The 20,634-nt window shown below is 46.1% G+C and overlaps 1 protein-coding gene across 4 annotated transcripts in view; it reads right to left on the bottom strand.

The window, feature by feature from the left end:
• Positions 1 to 272: 272 nt before the first annotated feature.
• The window catches only part of LPAR1 (lysophosphatidic acid receptor 1), a 72,332-nt gene continuing 51,970 nt past the window's right edge, over positions 273 to 20,634 (bottom strand). For 3 of the 4 annotated variants that reach the window (XM_080572655.1, XM_080572653.1, XM_080572654.1), the window contains exon 4: positions 273 to 3,472. In XM_080572655.1, the coding sequence (XP_080428781.1) occupies positions 3,171 to 3,472 (302 nt within the window). In that variant the 3' untranslated portion in view covers positions 273 to 3,170. The remainder of the gene's footprint in view (positions 3,473 to 20,634) is intronic. The other variant, XM_080572656.1, reaches the window with a different exon arrangement.

The raw sequence follows: 20,634 nt of genomic DNA, 5'->3' as shown, positions 1-20,634 counted from the left end.
CCAGCAACAGAAGAATTTTAATGACTGTGGGAGGATCGCTGGTATTTTAAGAAGTCTTCTAAAACCTTTTTTAGGATTTGAGATAAGAAAAATAAGTGGAGCAATTTTTTCCCCTAAGTACTTCACACCGTGTTTTCACATAGCAGAAATGAGTTCTGCATCTGCATAATGAAGGTGCAAAAGTCTGAATGGAGAAGAAAAAGATAAAAAAATCTGAGACAAAACCAAGTGGCATGGGAGCCACTCTAAAGAAAAGAGCAGAAGAATTCTTCTATTCCAAGCTCTTGATTTTATTCTCTTTGCTCACAGCAGCTTTAATTTCATTAGCTTGCAAAGAAACACTCAATCCACAGATCAGATTTCTCAAGGATATAGGGAGATCACTTCAATAAAACAAAGCACTAATTAAAACTTTAAACAGCAGCCACATGCTCAGTTAGTTCCTCTAGTGGAACCTTAGAAGCAACTTTTGCATCCTGTTGCCTTTGATTTAAAGCATTGCACTTCACCTTCTAGAAAAAAAAGCCCCCTGCTGCCAGAAGTGCTCCCGGATTAATCTACCCCACGGCTGAAATTTAACTGCTGTTAGGAGTTCGAAAGGTCCAGCTTCTTGAATTGTCGAGTGCCTCCTTGGAGAACGTCTGATCGATGTACCCGGGCAGCACCTGCCACCTGTTGCAATGGTAACAAGAATGCAAGAGCCTCCTTGGGCATCTGTCTTCACGTCGGGTCTCTGGACCCACCAGCATGTCATGAACGATCGCGCTCCCCATTAAGTTATTCACCCACTGCTTCTCCGAAACCACCACGCACTCCCAGCACAGAAAACTGGGGTGAACGAAACACTGCTATTTCTTAACATCACCCTCCCAACTTATCCAGGACAGACTCTGTGAAGAACATGCAAACAGCAGTTAAAAGGACACTGGGAAAAGGAAGACTACCCCCAAAATAAAGTGTCTATGATGCTCCTCTTTTGTGAGGAAGCGGAGGACAGGAAAAAGTGCTCTCCCTAGATTCAGGGAAGAAAGTGACTCGGAGCACTTTTTAGATAAGAAAAAAATAATAAAAAAGTGTTTGTGAGATGTCCTCTCTCTTTGGAGGCATTCTCCTTTCTTCTGCTTACCTGCACTAGCTCGGCCATCATGCAGGCACCAAGAAACATTATGACTGGCTTTGCAAGCAGATGCTTTTACATGAAAAATTTCATACAGCCTGTTCTCTTTCTCACTACAGTCACGTGAATAAAACACAAATCAACCTTTAGATTCACTTGCTTTTAAACACGATCAGATAAAGACCTCTGCTTTGTCCAAAGGAAGTGCAACATTTGGTACCTTGATCAGATGGCAGATAATGCTTCATTTATCCCCTCTTCCCACTCCTCCTTCCACAGTGTCTGTACAAATTTGGCTTAACAGTACAAGTGAATTTCAGTTTTACTGAAAGCAGTGGCAAAACTCTCACTGTGTTTAGTGGGGACAGGTTTTGCTCACTTGCTGTTTTTCCCTCTCTCAGCAAGGAACTGCGTTTTCTGAGCAACTTTTTCCCATGATTTTAAACAGAGATGCTAAAAATTCGGCTTTGAGTTAAGCTGACCCTCTCATCTCCATTTCTTCCCTGCCCACATGGGAGAATATAGTCCCTTATGTTACATTCCAATACATTACATTGACTGATACACCTCACATTTTTTACTTTTTTTTTTTTTTTTTTTTTTTGCTATAGAGACATATTACTATAAGGAAAATGGTCTTAGAAATTTACCGTTGATATATTTTACATTGTTAGGAGAAGACACAGTTTCCCAGAGGAAGGTCCCAAGTTCTTTGTCTGCAAGATCCCATCTTTGCTCATGTTTGTTCCCATCAAGAAATTTTGATTAACATCACTGATTCTTGGGAATTGAAATTCACATTAGTGGCATTTCTCTTTGAAACAGCTACATATGAAAGTATCTGTCTGTCAGCTTAGCTTTTCATAGTAATGTGCATATGTGACTATTATACAGAATGGTTCAGTCATTCGCAATAGACTACTACATATTTGGTCTTGATTTTACAAAATAAAATTTTATCTTCATTCTTAGCAGCCCACTGCTTCTGAAATGCAGGGTAAATAATTTAGGAGATACCCTACAAACATTTCTCAGTGCAAAACACAGAAGTTGTTGTGTTTCTAATTAGAAGAAGTTTTTTAAAAATGTATATATTTTTTTCATGTTAAAAATCCCATTTCTTTCCATCATGAACAAGAAAAGCATTCCAACAGCAAAAATATATATATATTTTTTAAACTTACCAACATGACTGTAGCCCTTGAAGAGCCCTAGAGATGTGTCCTACTTTAAGAACTTGACCCTGAAAAACTTGGGACCCCTCACACGTTACACATTTCATACCACACTTCAAAGAAGAACATTAAATACCTTGTGACTAGAGTATTGTTTATTTCATAATCTAAACAAACACTGGAATACAGTCTATGCTTTTCTACTTTCCTGCAGACTTTACAACGAGTTTTTTTTTTCTTCCCATTAATTAAAACAATCTGCATACACACAGAACATGCATGCTCTCTAACACCAGTAACGAAGGTAGGAAGAGTCAGTTTCCATCATCTTCCTGTTGCCTGTATTAGAAAAAATACTTTTGTTTTTACTGTAGTTACGGCAGTGTGGCTAAGGATACGAAGACTAGAGCACAGTTTTACTCCCTGCACAGAAAATGTTCATCAAAAGCATGCTGATGGTGATAAATATTACATGTCTATTAAATGAAAGGCATACTTTTATCCCCTTTACTCCCTTTTTAAAAAGACTAAGTGGCTACATGTAAATGCAGTGAAGCAGGTATAAGCTTAATTAATCAGAGTTGATTCAGACTGGCACCAAGACGCCGCGAGGGCCGATGAAGTCTCAGCGAGGCTTCTCAGGGGTGAGCGTGGCTGCAAGGCATCTGCTTCCCACCTTCTGCGAGCAGAAGGCAAAGGCCTGGCAGCACAGCTGGTCCCGGCACCAGCTGCTGTGCCGGGCTGCCTGGAAGAGAAGCGCTCGTAGTCCATTAGTGTTTGAGAAAAAAAAAAAAAAAAAACACAACAAAAAAACCTTTACGAGTGGGTTACCTCCCCGGGGTGGCTTTGTCGGCCGTGCGGCTGGCTGGCGGGGGGCTTTACACCACCGAGTGGTCATTGCTGTGGACGCCGGCCAGGATGGTGTGGTTGAGCGAGGACGCCGAGCGGTCCGAGCCTTCGGTGGGGCCGTTGGCGTTGTCGCTGCGCTGGCAGCAGAGGATCTGCTTGAAGGTCGCGCTCATCTCCTTGTCCCGGTAGGAGTAGATGATGGGGTTCATGGCAGAGTTGAACTCGGCCAGGAGCAGGAAGAACTTCTCGTAGGCCAGGACGTTGCACTGCGGGCAGCAGACGTCGAGGAGCAGCAAGACTAATCCCGGGGTCCAGCAGATTATGAAAGCACCTGGTGAGGGGAAGAGGAGATGACACACAACAAAACCCACAGATATACCAATGTGCTGGCACCCGTCACAACACCACGAGAACCATCCAGCTGGAAGTGGTGGTGTTTAGTTTTCTTATTCAAGGGCATCTTTCCCACACTATTTTCTTCACTGACCTGATGAGATGGCTGCCTTTCAGAGACCCATGAACAGTTACGGGCAGCACATCAAAAGAGCAAGGCGCTCCCCCCCACACTCATGATTTTAAATGTTCTCCGCTTGGCACATACGCCTGCATTTAAAGTTGATGATGAGGAACATTTTCCCCTTCAGTTAGAGACCTCTGACTAATCAATCTCTTGATCAGGAGAAACAATGCTGTAATTTACTTCTTGAACCGATAACAACAAAGGAAACCTTTCTGTGAGAGCTGTGACTGAAGCATCAGTAATAGAGAAAAAGTGGTGCAGGCAGCAATTCTCAAGAAAAAAGAAAGCCTGGGTCTTGTTAATCCATTTCAGCCCTATTATGTAATGGAAAGTCCTAAACACACATCCTTCTTGCACTGAAATGCCGTCCTTCAACAAATCTACTTCTTTTCTTAGGGCTCTATTCAACAGAAATTCAGAGACTCCTCGGGCTTCAATAGTGTAAATGCCAAAGAGCCTTAGCCCGATTAAAATGCTTCCCCCTCCTTTCTCTGCTTTGCAAAGCCCTGATGGGGACAAAGCCCAGAACAACATTTGGAGCTCAATGCAGAAATGAAATCAAAATGCCTTGCATTTTACTGGAAGTACTGAGTCAAACAGTGATGCTAACTTCTTGCAGGGTTACAGAGGTTTTGAATCCAAGCACAACGGGGGAAGCCCTCGCACACAGGCCCTGTTAGAGCAAAGACAGTGCTCCTGAGATTTTCCAGGCTGACATGCTTGGTGGGGGTGGGAACCGAGCTCTTATCATCAGCCGGCGGGCTTCAGAGCAGCTATGAGGGCTTCCCAGCACTGCCCAGCCAACGCTGTTTCCAGCAGGTTCTTGTATCACCTCCCTTTTTTTGGCAGCAGTGAGCTCTGTGGGTCTCATAGCTGCCCTCAGTCAGACTCTGCCTTGCTGCTTGCTGTCCGCAGCTTGGGCAGCAGCAGCCGCACGCCATGCAAACACCTTTCCCTTCGGATGCTGCTCAGGCAGAAGAGTGGTTTCTGAAGGGCTTTGAAGGGTGTGCTGTGCTACAAGATGCTGGTTGCCAACCGGGCAAGCACACACAGGTTTTCAACGGACCAAAAGACAACTCCAAACTGAATTTGCTTGCAAACAGTGGTGCCACAGTGCCCCTCAATGCCTATCACTTTGCTGGTCAACAACTCACACAGGGAAAGATGCTGGGAGGTGAGATGCCAGCTGCCAGTACAAAGCCCTGACTTCTTTTGCCAGATTACTTTGTTAGGGGCTGGCAGCAGATTTACAGAATAGGGCTGAAATTCTCCGACAGTGAGGTGGCATCAAACACGAGCCCACTTCAGAGCCTTTGTCTGCAGCTCTTTTGGATTCCAGCAGCCCTGGAAAAGAGCACTTGAAACCTGGGCAGAGGGTTTTATTCTTTTGTCCCTTACTCGTACCTGTTCCTGCAAGAGCAGAAAACTGCATCTCGTTACATGCAGGATTGCCCAGGCTGATTCAGAGGCTGCCTTCCCCACGGAGCAGCCCTGCTGAGCTCGTTTCTGCAGAAACTGAGAAAATCTTTCAAATTCAACCACTCGCTGCAGAAGCTGTGCGTGTTGTGCTCAGCCTCCTAGCTAGCGAGGCAGTGGTGGACTTTGTTCCATGTTTGGCGTGTATTTTCTTCATTACACGCTGCCTCTGGAGGGTAACATCAGAGACGGGAACTCTGCAAGTCATGGGATCTCCAGTCAAGGACAAAAGATGATGACAGCATCCTCACCCAGCCTGTAGCAGAGAAGTCCGACGTGGGAACAATGGGGCTGACAGGAAGGCTCTCCTAGGGTTGCTCAAAGTTGCAATTGAAAGCTTCCAATTTTCCAACAATTTTTGTTGTTTTGTTTCAAATCTTTTTGTGGAGAAACTAAACGTATCAAACAGATCATTCTGTTGCTACCAGTTTTGGACGCGTTAATAGCAGCAACAAGGGGCAGCAGTATGGTGAGGCAGGTTGCCCTTGGCCCCTGAGAAAGCCCCAGAATTGCTGACAGAAGTCCACATGCAGCCCACTGCACTGAACATCTGAACATTGGTCTCAGGTGGAGTTTTGGAGCCTCTCAAGGCTCCTCAGTATCTCAGGTACGTCCAGTAAACTACATGCTGAGGCCTGACATGGTTGCACTCCAGAAAAAAGAGGGCTGTGGTCCAGCAAACAACTACACTCTCCACGCTCCTCATTCTGCCCTCAAAAATAAAAAGAAAAAATGTAGGGCTGATGCCTGAGGCAGCTCTGAGTGCGGAGGATGCTGTCACTGCATGCTGCCACCCTGCTGCTTGTGCCCACTGGTGACGAGGCTGTGGAAAGCAGAAGAAACGTGTGGCTCCAGACCCCAGAGGTAACTTGGGCTGCCCTGGCTCCTGGTGGCAGATCCCGCCGACTTCCCATCTGGTTTCTTCCACGCAGTTTCTTCCACACAAGATCCAGGACTGACCTTTGGGCACACAGTGTGAGTTTCAGGCTTCGGAACAGACGGCTCGTTTGTTATTGGGAAGCAAAGCCATTGAAGCCAGCCCCATTCAGTCTAGCGGGTTTTGTTTCCCTTTAGCCCCTGGGATTTTCCTAGCAAAACTTCCCACCACGCTAATGGCTCCTGTGGCTTATTAAGCTAAGTGCTTGCAAATGGTGACACAAACAATGCCTCCGGTTTTCTCTCACTTGTTATTTAACTGTCAGTGCCCTGGAAAATACTGGAAAGCATCACTCACAGTGAGGGCGTGTTTGAATTAGGTACAGTGCAAGGAACGTAAAAGTGGCAGGCTCCTGCTACTTCAGATGTAGGTCATCTGTTAAAGGTGGAATTCTTCTCCTGGAACGAAAAAGGCTTGGAGTTTATTTTTTCTACTTCTTTCTTGGAATATTTGTCAAAGTAAAGTGATACTGAGCTAAAAGTGAGGTTAAATTCTTCCCTTTTCTGAAATCTGCTGTGCATCGATTTCACCAACAATGAAGATCTAAAAATATCACATCTAATAAAACAAGATCCAAAAGCCTCATACTGCCTATATACTGAGAAGCCTTCAGCATACTTCACAGTCTTGATGTATTTTTCTGCTCAGGAACAGAACCAAGAGGAGCCCAAAGTGATCAACTCCCAGGTGCATCTTAGCATTTCACAAATGCCATGAAACCCGCGTTACAAGGACATACAAAGCAGATCTACTGCATTCAAGGAATCACATCTGATCATCTCTATGGGTATGTCACTGTCCTGCCATGGCACTGGGAGAGCCCAACATGCACAAATGAAGCCGCAGATGATAAGTCCTTGAGTTGTCTGCACAGAGAGTGCCCTGGGGTGATGCCTCCAGCCGTGGCAGCCCATAGGGTGCTGGCCTCACACGGAGCTACCTGGCTGCTGGTCTGCAGCGTGAGCAACATCCCCACAGTGCACAGCCAAGGTCTGCCCTCTGGGTCTGGGAAATGCCCATCAGGCTGAGGGGTGGGAAAGCTTGGGGAACAGGGAAAATAGCACAGCATACTTTAACAAGATTTAATGAGACTAGAGGGGAAGCATCCGTATAGACCAGGAAGCACAAATCTGAGTTACAACAAAGCAGTCATGACATGAATCTCATCTTCTGGAACTTGCTGCGTGATGATACATCCCACTCAGGGCTGGAACTCCAGCTCCTCGTGCATAGTCTGGCTTGCTATGCTGCGGGGAAGTTGTGCTGAGGGCTTTCCAGTGACCATGGTATGACTACATCACATCTGCCCTGAACCCCTGTCCGGTGCAGCTGTCTGGATTGAAATAAAATCCATGGTAGCTGCAAGCCTGGAAACTCCTGGGTAAGTGTGGCATCATGTCAAGATGTGATTGCGAGAGAGTAAAAACTCTTGTGGGCAACAGACACACGAAACCACGCATGATAAATCACACAAAAATGAGCAACTTGAAAAACAAAAGAGAAAACAACTCCAAGAAAAGGGCAGCAGAAAGGAAACATACCACCACATGAGGATAAACACTGACAAACTAGTCACTTATTGCTAAGTCCTCAGTCCTCTAATGAATGTCTGCAAAAACAACACAACAAATTTCACACAGTACAGAAGGAAAAAGAGGGTAAGGTAAACAACAGTCTCCGAAAACACAGAAATATTGCTTTAAGGCCGTACCTGAGAGACAAATCACATCTGTGCTACCACAGGCAGTCATGCCATGGTTTAGTTTATTGCTAAGAACAGACCTTTTGGGGTGATTTGTTTTCCTGCCAGTGGAGACTGTCTCACACTGATGCCTGTATTTACAAAAACTTGGTTATAGCCAAAGCAAGTACGGGTCCCCCTCCTGAGAAGCACGCACAGCCAGAATGTTGGACATGGTTAATAGTAAAGATGTTGAAAAGGGCGGGAGAAACATTCCCAGTATGTCTTAAGGAGCTTTCTTCTGTTTTTCAGAGAAGTTCAGTGCAGACACTGCACAGACCCTATACCAAGCACAGGTAAGTGCCTCTGTCCCCCCGTGTCCCCCGCCGTGGTGTCCCTGCGGTGGCCAAAGACACAACCCAGCCCAGACACAGCTGCTCTTGAAACTTCTCAGGTTAGCAGGCAAAGCATTTCCTAAGCAGCACCATTTTTTTATATTTATTTATTTTTTATTCAGACTTTTCACCTTGGACGAAGACAGACTGCATTTATTCCATGAACATTTATTTTCCCCTCGCTCACAATGATGAAATAAAAGGAGCGCGGCTGCTCCTGCCAAGTCACACACCGCTGCTGCTCGTACCCTGATCTCCCACATGCAGGGGGGGAGCATCCACGGCTTTTCGTCAATGAGGAGAAAAAGTGCATTTCAAGTAGAAAGCAGCGAGGCAGAGCTGGAAGGAGGGAAAGGGGCGTGAGGGAGGTTACTCTCAGGCTCTGGTGAGATGTGACCTGCAACAATACGTCCCTGTCCTGAAACATTTATTTTCCATAACCATTTTCCTTAACAACCGCGAGTCCCTGCTGTGAGCCCTCTTCCACCCATCTGCGTGTCCACCCTGACTTTGCTGTTTTCTGGCATGCTCTCAAGCTCAGCCTGCAGGTTCCTCATCTGGAGGAGCGGTGGAGGAGGAAAATATGGAAAGGGCTCAATTTAGGGAGAAAGAGGAGAGGTTGTCCTCTCCAAATCCCCTCCTCGTGTCAGAGTATGGTGGGCAGCTACACCACCTCTTCCAGCAGGACATCCAAGGACCAGGAGAGAGAAGAACACTGGGCACCACCACCGGTGACCAACAGGGATCAGGTTCTTGCTGTGTTTTCTGCAATGATGTGGGGACACAACTTCCATGGGAGCACAGCAGCACAGACCTGGCTGGCTGGTGGCTGGGGGAGAAAGCTGGAAGGTACTGATGTTGGAAAGCATTGAGAAAGAAAACAGAAACTGCAGCATCCAAAACGAGCTGCGGGCAAGCGGTGGCCTGCCCATTGTGCAGCAAGGTGGTGGAGGTGCAGAAGAAACTCTGCGTTACATCTGCCTTGTTGATTAAAAACAAATGTAAAAGCACAGAGCCCTGGCTGTATTTAACAGAGCTATAGCCAAAGGCTTCAGAAATGCCTGATATTTCCCAGCACAATGACACCTTCAGCAGGGACAGCCGCTTGCTATGCTAGCTGGGGAAAAACCTCATCAGCTGCAGCACAACTGCACTTTTTCATGCCCTCGCCATCTGTAAAGCTTTATCAATAAGCCTCCTTATCACCCTGCATATTATTGTGTGCATAGCTCGAATGGAGATAAGTACTGCATGAAATAGGCCTCGTTTATAGCTATGTATTGTTTTCCCCAGATAGAAATATTATAGAATGAAATCTAAAATGAATGCTGGATTATTATATATGCAAAGGACCTGTGAAGACCATTTATCGTGCTGTAAACATACAGAGCGTGGGCGTCATTCTTCTAATGCTAGTCTGACATCACTGTCCCCGATTTTGCCACAACATTACTACAATATAGCTTATAGTTCTTACTGAATGAAAACACAGTTGTTGCTGTTATCTGTAGTTTTCTGCTGGAAATACTCGACATTGGGGTAAGGTTTGCTTTCACCCGTGGAATTTTTATGCTAAAATATAAAATGTGGCTACCAGAAGTGGACCAGGTTAAGAAAGGTAAAATAATCCCAGTCTAGATTTGGCAAAGTCTGCAAAGACTGAGATATGAGAGTCTTGCACCGCTATCTACAGGCCCCAAGGCTCCACCAGGCTTGGGGCTTACCATGCTTTGTGTTTCTGACTGAGTGCAAAATGCTGCTTTCTATCACACGTATCCTGGCTGAGAAACTCTGATGCAGTAGAAACTTTGGGTTTCACACCTGACATTTCTCTGATGGGTTGTGTGTGAGGGGAAGGGGCAATATCTGCAGCAGTGCAAAATGGGAAATGAGAACAAAGAAAAGCTAACAAAAATCTGCATCCATCTTCATGAAACAGTATCTTAGATACACTTCTTGAAAGATGGTTTGGGGCAAAATAATCCAGGAAGTAGGAGAAAATACCCAACTAGGAGGTGTATGGAAGGGTCCCAATGCTATGAGTTACCAGCCTGTCCTTCACAGCACTATACTTGCCCCATTCCTGGGACCCCTGTTTTAGTCTTCCATGAGCTGAGGAAGTCTGAATTTGCATTTAATAGACAAAATCCTGACCTCCCTATGGACAGGGAGCATATCTCCAACAGTTTTTCCCAATTTCACATGGAAAACTGACAGGTTTGCCAGATTTTTCCATCTAGTGTGTGCACGCATGGTTGACAAAGGGACTTTAAAATAATAAGCTGCTTCTGCTAGCACTGTATACATTCCCTGATTTCCTACCTTCTCCACAGATAGAAGATGCATGCCCACACTCCAACCTCTTCCTGAATCCTACTTCAGGATGTTGAGCTGTTGTGTTTGGTCAGACTTTGCACAAACTAATGGCTGCATTGTAGAGAAGCACAGAAATTGTACCTTCCTCCAAAATGCACTTCTTCCCAGGAGGATACAGTATGTCTGCTTCAAACATGTCTTCATCTTTGAGCTCCTGTGCACAGGATTTGTTCAGTGTTTAAGGCATGGCTATCTTTGTCAATAATAATACTTAATATTTCACCTGTGACTGCTCGTCTCTTTCATCCTTGTCACAGAACCACAGAACAGCCCAGTCTGGAAGGAACCTCAAAAGACCATCAGGTCTGACCTTTTGTGGGAAAAAGGAGCCTAGATGAAACTATCTAGCACCCTGTCCAGTTGTGTTTTGAAAGCCTGCAGTGCTGGGGACTTGACCATGTCCCTGTGGAGGTTGTTCCATTGCGGGGCTGTTCTCACTGTAAAAAAATATCTTCCTTGTGTAAAGATGAATCCCTGCATTAATTTATGTACCTACATTTTCTGTACACAGAGACAACTGAACATACAGCTGTCCCACCACAGCATCTGGCAAAGTGCTGACAATAAATGCTATCCAGCATCCTCAGTGGCACCCTTTGCTGACCAGCAGCATGGAAATGGAGAGACAGAAAACACCAGTGGTTGGGGCTACATCTACAGTCCCCATCACCATCACACTTTCCTGTTTTTTGGGGTGGCTGACACCTTTTGGCCTTCTCTTCCAACTCATGCCTTTGCCTCCTCAAGCCAGCTTGACTGAGGATGAATGATAACAAAGCAAAACAAACTGAAGAGAAAATGAGACGTGGGCAGAAGCAAGCCATCAGTACTTGGGTACACATTAGACTCTGGCCCAGGTTAGCACTTGGTGTCATTCTCTGCCCGCTGCGAGCAGCACAGCGAAACGAGTTTGCTGATCTCTGGCCAGCTGACCTGGCCACCCTCAAATAGCCTCTGGCTGACATCTCTGCAGCAGAAATCAACACTAATGCAAACTTAGGAGACCAGGGCTGTTTTTCAACTGACACATGCAAACCAAAGGTGTTTGGATATACCCTTGTTTCAAACGCACGTCTGTTGTTGTTTTAAAGGATATCCTCCAAAGATGGCACGCGTGAGCTGCTTTCAGAAAAGAAAAGGAATTGCTTGAGCCTAGGGCAGCTTATCCACATCCATTTGAATCCCTCACCTCAAAAGGTTTTTAAGGGAAAATGGACTTCGTCACTGATCTAATGATGACTGCAGGAGAGAGAAAATGTTTTTTTATTTCCCCTGCCCCCCCAAGAGACAAAAGTAAGCCATTTATCTATAAAAAAAAAAAAACATTTTAGACAAAAACAGGAAGTCATTAAGTGCCAATGGTCAGGATTCCAACTGATTTCTAAATTCATAAAGATATGTGAAGCTAATCTCTGAATAAAGGCCCGGCTGTTGCCAAAGCAATTTGAGTATTTATCTCTGTGTAAAGACAAACAGTAGTCCCCATGGAGTTTCTTTGTTGCCAAAAACCTGACACACAGAGGAAACCTCAGTGTCTTTTTCAGCTTTCAGCCGTTCTACAAGAGCCTTTATGCTTTACTGCAGACAGAAATGCTCAGGCAGTCCCAAACCGGTGGTGGTAGCTTGGCTGGAACAGGAGCACCAAAGTCCCGCTGATCAGAGGCTCATGAGGCTCATGGTGATGGTGTCCCTGTGTCACAGTGACACAGCAGAAAGAAACACATGCAACAGAGCTATGGGGAAAATTAGGAGCAAGAAATCACCTTTCAGTCCACACCTGGCATCCCACTTGTCCCACCTCGCTGAAATTCAGCCTCCTCTTTACTGGCAGTGGTTGCTCATGGTCATGAGACTTGACACACCGGGTGGGGGACAGACGCGTCCCAGAGGCAAGAGGAATTTCTGAGGCCCTCAGTCCCTGGCGTGGTGCAGCTGGGGGTGGCAAGCAGTGGCCCTGTGGTGACTCTGAGCTGATGGGCCTGAAGACATGCAAAACACCCTTCACGTGCACCTGTGTCTCCATGGACAATGCCAAGAACCCCATCCCTTCTGTCAACATCAGCCGTGAGGGAGCCCTGTGGGTCAGCAGAGAGTGGGCAACCCCAAAGTCCTCGTGGTGGCCACGCTAACAGGGCCACCCCCACATGAAGGCTCATGGCCAGAGGTCACCTCAGGCAGGAGCGGGACGGCTGGCACCCCACAGGCAGCTCACAAGCCGGGCTCTGTTCTGCCTGCACCTCCAAGGTATATTTAGCATGCCTGGGACCTGGGCGTTTCTTCGCTCCTGTAACTACCTGCAGGTTTTAAGCACAGAAAAATCTTTCATGGCGGTGTTGAAAAAAACCCACTGTTTTCCCTGCTTTTCTTTTGGGAATCCGTAAACCCCCTGCGTACTCTGGCACTTTCCCGGGGACCGTCACAATGCCACACTTAAGCTATACACTTTGTTTAGCAGATTTCAAGCAACATTGGTGCATGAGATTGTTTAATTGTATTTTCCTTTGTTGTCAGGGACATTAAGCGTTGCTGGTATTATCTTTGGATAAGCTCCAGTTGCAACACAAGTTTCCAAATGAAGCATGGGTGGATGCAACTTAATGTGTAAAGGCCTGCTTTGATTCTTACGTAAGATGAAACTAGTAATATTAGAAGGAACATATTACCCTCTATCTGCTTCCTTAATAGGAATAAAAACAGCTTCTCCCATGCTCGTACCAGACTGTGAACAGGACAAAGTGCTACAAAAGGGTAGAGACACTTGAAATGGCAGCACTGTACACTCAACTGCAAGAAATCTGTGTGTGCTTTTATTTGATAGAGCCCTAGTGGAATTTATCCAATGATAGCTAGCTGGTAAGGTGTGGTGGACATCCCTTGAGCCAACTGTGTTAAGTCCAGCTACACAAAACACAGATTTTAGAGCAGAATCAACTCTGACGTCTGTGCCTCCCTGGCAAAGCAAACAGCAGAGCTCCAGATTGAGAGGCACAACAGGGAAGGAGCTCTCGTGGTTAAGGGGACTCCAGAATATGTCTTCCTGGACAATCAGATGGTCTTCTGTATTTGTTGGGAAAGCCTCCTTCCCAAGCAGACCTTCTACTCCTGATCTAAACGTTAACAAAATAAAATACTGCCTGAAAGCAGCAACAGCCTGGGATAGCCCATGCACGCAAGTCCCCCGTACACGCTGCAGGTCAAGCAGCTCTCACATGGAGAAAGAGGGTGTCCAGGCCCAAAGGACGTTGCTCCTGCTATCACCCGACTACCGAAACATCTACAAAGAGCAATGATAGAGCAGAGGCAGGATAAAGCCCTAGGACAGCAGACAGGCATGGCACAGCACTTCACAAGAGAACCACCAAGTGATTAACCACCCTGATTTTGTTTGTGGTATGTATATACCGACAGCTTATCAGAGAGGTAAGTTCCAGGTTTCAGCACTTAATTCTACATGTACTCATTTAAACTTGTCTAGATGAGGCTGATAGGCAGAAAACACAGCTTCTAGCTCGTCTTTCTACTCTGCAGACGAGACAAGATTTAAAGGGAAGCAACTACCTCTTGGCTCTCACAGATGCCTCTGGTTTCCCTTGGAATACCTAATGTTCACTGTTTGGATAAGATCACCTTACACTGTAACTTAAGTCTTAGATGTCAGGAAGAATCAAAGGCAAGTGCTTTATCAACTTCAATGAAGCCAGTCTGCGGATTCATTAAAATATTATCATGCAGAAAGAAGCATTGCAAAAGTGTACAGTAGGCACTTTTTTTTCCCCTGTCAGAAGGGTGTTTGCCATCCTGCAGCATATCATTTCACTGTGGTAAAAAACAGTATTTCCCGTACTTAAAATGGGAGATACAGTGAACGAGCCTGGAAATGTTTCACTGGTGTTGGTGAATACATCTGAATGCCAGTGGCAGCTTCTCTGTAATTTCCCTTGTGCATGCCGTCACTGAATCGATTTTGATTAAAACTTTTCAGGCAAACACAGAAGACTGCATTGATAAAATTTAGCCTTTACTTGAGAATAACATTGCCAAACAAGGCTTTATACCAAAAAAAAAAAAAAAAAAAGGTACATCTTCAGCTGGTCCCTTCTCTCAGCTGTTGAAAGTGCTGGAATACAGTTACTGGGGAAGTGATGCTCTGCACAGTTCTGCATTATGTCCTCAGTCCAGCGTGAGCAGGTAAAAATCAAAGCAAGGGAGAAATTCAGAATGCATGAGACACCCCTCATCCCTGTGAAGGAGGCAACCCCAGTTTTATCCCCCATAAAGGTAGCCACTAAAACTGCTTCTGGGTTAGGCCAGCGATGAGCCTTTTGAGTGAGTTTCCCACAGTCACACATTTACCACCGATGGGAGTTTGACTCGGCACACCGGATAATTCCTTATGTCCCAGCTGCTTTTCGGGAGCAGTGCTCTACCTCTGGCAGTGTGCTCTCCAGGTCTAAGTTTAACCCCTGGTAAGCAAAGCATGGGACCTAGAAGTGTCCAACAATAGTGCTTGCCTTTCAGCTACTGTGTTACCACCACATCCTGCGTCACTGTGGCTCAAAGATTTCTATATAAATAGCTTCTGAAACCACAAAAAAAGAGCACTATCATACCACATCGAAGGTTGCTCAATCTGCATGTTTCTGAGGATGCGTCTCCTTTAACCTCTGGCACATTGCTTGTGCCAGTGTCCTCATAATGGGCTAGATTTGGGCTATGTTAAAAGAAATAACAACAACGAAAAAAATAGTGCAAGGTCTTCTCTTTCGGTTCACTTACTCCCACCTACTCAGGAAAGAGCAATTCTATTGCGGCAGAACGCTGAAACACTTCCAATGGCAGAACCAGGCTGGTCCCCAGCCACCTCTGTCCCTCTCGGGCATGCCTGTGAGAAGTGACAAATAAAGATCACTTCGATCCAGCCCCTATCTACCCAGCAAGGAAGGAAGAAGTGTTAACATCACTACTTTCTCTGCAGAGAGTTTCGCTGTGTCCTGACTGTAGCTGGGTTTGTTCTGGGTGATGCTGCTGCTGCTGCTGGGCACAGGGGAGCCATCTCTGCCTCCCCCAGACACTTGGCCTCCCTAATGACCCTACCAGAGATGATGTTAATTATTTTTCACGGCCACCTGTCTTCAGAGCAGGGTGGATACCGGTTTCTCCCAGCAGCACAGAGCTCCTCGTGGCTCCCCAGGAGCACTCAGAGAAGCGTGCTGCTCCCACCGGGCAGGAGTTTGGGAATGTGTCCTTCCTCGCACCCTCCCCAGCCAGGGACCTCAGTCCTCACGGAGCACAAGACGTAGGTGAGGGTAAGTGTAAAACCTTTGCTGGTTGAGAACAAAACCATCCAGATGTTTTCAAAACACAAAACGCATTTTAAACAATTCTCTGAGATGCGAACTAGAGCTGATCTGGTAATACTTCACATAGCTACTATATATAGTAGGATGGTACTTTACGTTTTAAAATAACCAGTAACACCAGTTTGATCAGATGTGTCAGACCAGCTGTGTACCAGGCAGGCCACACCATTGGGTGCCAGAGGCAGAAGACACCCATGAAAGCATTTGCTACACACTTGGAAAGGCAGAGACTGAACGCTAAGAATGACAAAAGAGTGGCATCCGAAAAGCAAGCCTAATTTGTTTTGCATGCTCGGGATGGCGCTTGGATCCTTCTGATCCCTCCTACCAATCCTGCATGCTGTGCCAACTGGCCACATCTGCACAACGTGCTGCTCTGATCGCTCAGCAAGAAGAGGTTCTAGATATGGGATCTGGACATCTGTTCAGGGAAAGGGGACAGTGCATAAGCAGGGATACACCCATCAAAGACATCATAACTCCTCTGGCTTCCAGAAGCAGTTGTAAAAAACAAATGGTCACAAGAGGTACAGCTTCACTGAAAGCAGCCCCCTAAAGGAAAAACAAAAGGTCCCTTTGGGCTCTCTGGTGCTCTTCACACAAGAAGTTTCTGCAAGGTTATCAGTCTTCAAAAGAAGGTCTTGGTATGCATCCTTCCACTTGAAACAACACCGTGTTGTAATCGTGGATGCAGGTTGCAAAACGGAAGACCTAACTAGTGTACATCTGCTGTTATTCCCTGGTGAAAGCGCAAGTGAAGGACCAGCACTGCTACCGAACCATAAATGCAATGTCCAGCTGGATTACTTTCAGCTGCTGCAGCTGCCTGCAGCTCAGCCACCGGGCTGACGAGGCAGCAAAGTTATGGAGATGCAGAAAAGTTGGAACAGAGCCACTGGGATTTAAAAAGACACCTCCTCAGGTTCCTGCTGCCAGCTCACAGATTGCTCCAAGCTGAAAACCTACAGCACCCAGAAGACAGGCTGTGCTCACAGGCACTGCAGTGACAGCACGTGTCCGAGAGATCGAATCTGGGTACACAGGAACTTTTATTTTATTTTAGTACTACAGCAGCAACACTGAGCATTCCTCCTACAGCACAGACTCAAAACAGTGCCTGCAGGACCATTCAAATGTTTTAATTTGGCAGTGCTCACAGTTAAGTCTGGTTATTTTGGGGTGGACATACTGATGTATGAGTTTGGAATTTTTCTGCAGTTGTTTTTGAGCAGATATCTGTGGGCTTGCACCTAAAGCAAAGGGAAAGCAGCAGGAGATAAATGGAGACCTTCGAGGCAAAAGGCACTCTGCTCAGGATTTTTCTTTTTCAAAAAAAAAAAAAAAAAGCAATTAGTACAATGTAAGCAAACTGCTTGCAAAATCCATCTACTCAGCAAAGTAATTGCTTCCAAGAAGTACTCCTGGTGCTCTATGTGAAATACACAGTTTTTTGTTTTTTTTTTTTTTTAAACTTGAGATAAGAACAAAAACCCAAACATGCTAAAGGAAGTCAATCAGAGCTGACCTCATTTTCTTTTTAAATGTGTTACAATGAAAGAAATATTGCAGTAACATTGACAAAAATACCCGTGCAGGGGAGGTGTAAGCAGGGGAGCCCTGATGCACCCTCAGATAAGCCTTTGGTGGATGTCAATGAGAACTTCTGGTGATCCTAGCTGGCTTCTTACCATTTCTCTGCTCAGCTCAGAGCTGCAGGCATAGCAAAACCAGAGATGAGTGCAGAAGGAAGAAAGGCCATGTCAGCTCTGTGGGAAGAGCCCATGGCCCCAGCTGCTTCTCCTCAGAAGGCAGGCTTTGTAGCCTGGGGATGGATCACAGCTGTGCCTCACATAGTAAGTCCCAAACCAAGCAGCACAACAGGCTGCTGGGCTCTTGCTAGCTGTTGTGCAAGCTACATGCAGGGAAGAGTAGGGCACATCATCTTCTGTCTCAGGTACCTTCTTGGAGAGGCAGGCAGTGAGGGATGCAGCTGCCTTCTCCAAAATCACTCAGCTTGGTCAGCTGGTGGCACCACAAGTGTATTGACTGATGCTAAAGTGTTCTGTCTCTGCTGTCCTGTTGTTTGAACCCTGACACGTAACTGCGTCCATTGCTGCTTGATGACAACAGGGGGCTACGAGCAGGGCAATGCCTGGGCAAGCGTTCACGACCAACTGACGGCGAGTTTGACAATCCCATGGTATTTCAAACACTTTCCTGAAAACACCCACTGGTGTTGTTTATCCCTGACTGCACTCCTTCCTCAAATGATACTTACCCGGCAAGATGCAGGTGAATGTCACCAGCTTATGCCTGAGTGCTCTGCAAAGCCCTTGGTGCTGGCTGCTGGTGTTGGACTTGGTGCTTCAGCACATGGGTGCTGGCCATGGTGCAGCTGCCCTCCTTCTACACTGACCCCTGTTTGCAAAAACAGGGCTGTACCTACCTAGTGAAGGACATGGGAGAGAATAGAGAGGTTCAGGAGCACCACTATGACTTCTGTGCACCCTCCCAAAGACAGGAAGTCTTGGCCCCAGCAAGTCACAAACAGTATTGCTCAGACAGTGCTGGTTTTTGTTCTCTTCCCAGTTGGTCAGGGAAATTCCCTCGAGACTAAAGTCTGCTGCTGTTGGACTCTGGTGTTTACAGTCTATACATTACTGGAATTGCCTATTTATCACACTTATAAAAGAGAAAAAGAAAGGGAAAAAAAAAGAAAAGTGTCTCTGATGCACAGCCTGGATGTTCCTCATCTCCTTCTTACTCTGCACCACAGAATAATGCCTGTGTTCATCAGGGTCAATTTGGGAAGGACTTTGAGGTTGACAGAAGAAAGTTTAGTTCAGTTATAGCCATCAAAGCTGCTGCTAGAAGCAGGTCTGTGCTTCAAAGCTGCTGCAATCCAGGCATTCTGAGTGGGAAATGCAGTAATTCACAGTAGATGGAGCAGGGCACAGTAAGAACTAACATATCAAGCAGCAAGGGAATGAGTTTGTCCACAAAATACAGTACACTACACCCTGTCAGGAGGCTTGAGAGCAGGTAAGGGAATGGCAGAGTGCACTGGCACCTGCAGGAGCTCTGCACATCACTGCACCAGACGCATGCAAACATTTGCAAATGCAATTTAAAGCTGAAGATTTTCCTCAGAAAAGTTCTGTGGAAAAATGTGCAAAACATGGAAAGAGACAACTCCAGAAGTTATTTACAACAGAAGGGGGCAACAGGTGACCTGATGCCTCTCTGTCCTTCTTCCCAGCCATACAGCCATACTCTCCGAATTTTGTGATACGTTGGCAGGCTGTCCCATTAAGCCAGCACCACCAGACCACGAGCTGTCTCCTTCCTGTGCTGAATAATCACTAGACACTTGCTGACAAAACCATTCCTTGCCACAATGCTTAGGCTATTCTTTTTTTTTTTTTTTTGGGGGGGGTGGTTGGGAGGGGGGAGGGGGAGCATTTGTAACTAAAGCGATCTGCAACATGCTAAGCAGGGAGCAGGGAAGGAGTGCAAATTGAGGAATGGTCCTTACATCTCTCTGTGGCTTATTTAGCACAGCATAGCTTTTCAAAAGCATGTTATTTAATACAGTGCTGGAAACTGTTTAAGCCACTGCCACAACTGTGTTTGTGCTGGCTGGCTTCAAGGATGTCTAAATGTTTTCTTGTTGTGTTTTGTTTTGCAGGGTGGTGAAAGCAAAAGCACCTGAGCATCTCCATGTGGAGGGAAGTGCCGTGGCTGTCTGGGAGACGTTGCTGGGAGATGGATCAGGAGAAGGAGCCAGGGCTCCTCTGCTTTTGGCCTTCTCGGCGAGAAGGGCCAGGCAGGGCCCAGCAGGCCGCCAGGCACCAGAGGGGTCGCGCACACACTCCATGAGGCCTGCTGGCACCCAAAACACCTCACCCATGGCAGTTCTCAAGCAGTGGGACAACTGGGGAGGCAGCTGCTTCCAGTACGTGATGAAGGCACACTGATCAGCTCCGGAGAGCTCGTGAGCTCCAGGCAAAGCCTGGGGCGAGAGCTGAGGGCGAACGTGCAGCAGCAGCCACAGCAATGGGGGCATCCTCACAGTCCTCATACATGCGCCTCGGTCTCAAAGGATGGAAATAATCCATCGATGGAAGTAATCCAGCACAAGTCCCCTCCACCTACACCGCAGGACGATTCATCTGTGAAGCGAGTTAGCAAATGATTAACTGTTTTCGGATGTTTCCGTTACTGATATCTCTCATGCTGGTTCAGGAAGTTTCTGAACCTATCTCTAGCCTAGAAGCTCTTCTCTAACAGCTCTTTAAAATGCTGGCAATGTGCCTGACTTTTCCAATCACTTTGTGTTTCTTTTTTTTTTCCCCTAGGGCATTGGAGATAGAGGTGTTTAAACAATGAAAACATACTTTCAAGTATGCAGGCTTTTTTTCTTCCTCCTTTTTTTTTTTTTTTTTGGTTAAAAAAGTGGTCTGTCCATGTCACAGAAGTGGAGGAGATAGTTTCAAGATGTGGTGACATACATCTCTTATTACAACAGATTTGCAAAGCACATGCAGAGGTCCACTATACCGCTATTGCAAAATGCTGCCTGCAAAATCATACATTCAGCCTTGTAAGCAATACTAGTACTTTTTCTACACATAGCACTAACTGCTTTCTTAAAAACAAACAAAAAACCTCTCTAAAGCAGTATCAGAAGCCTTCTGCTTGTGCATATATATATATTGATTTCAGCTTTCTTACATGAAAGTTAAAAG

This window comes from Anser brachyrhynchus, assembly GCF_964034855.1.
Source record: "Anser brachyrhynchus genome assembly, chromosome: Z".
NCBI lineage: Eukaryota > Metazoa > Chordata > Aves > Anseriformes > Anatidae > Anser > Anser brachyrhynchus.
This window is presented reverse-complemented; position numbering and strand designations above follow the sequence as displayed.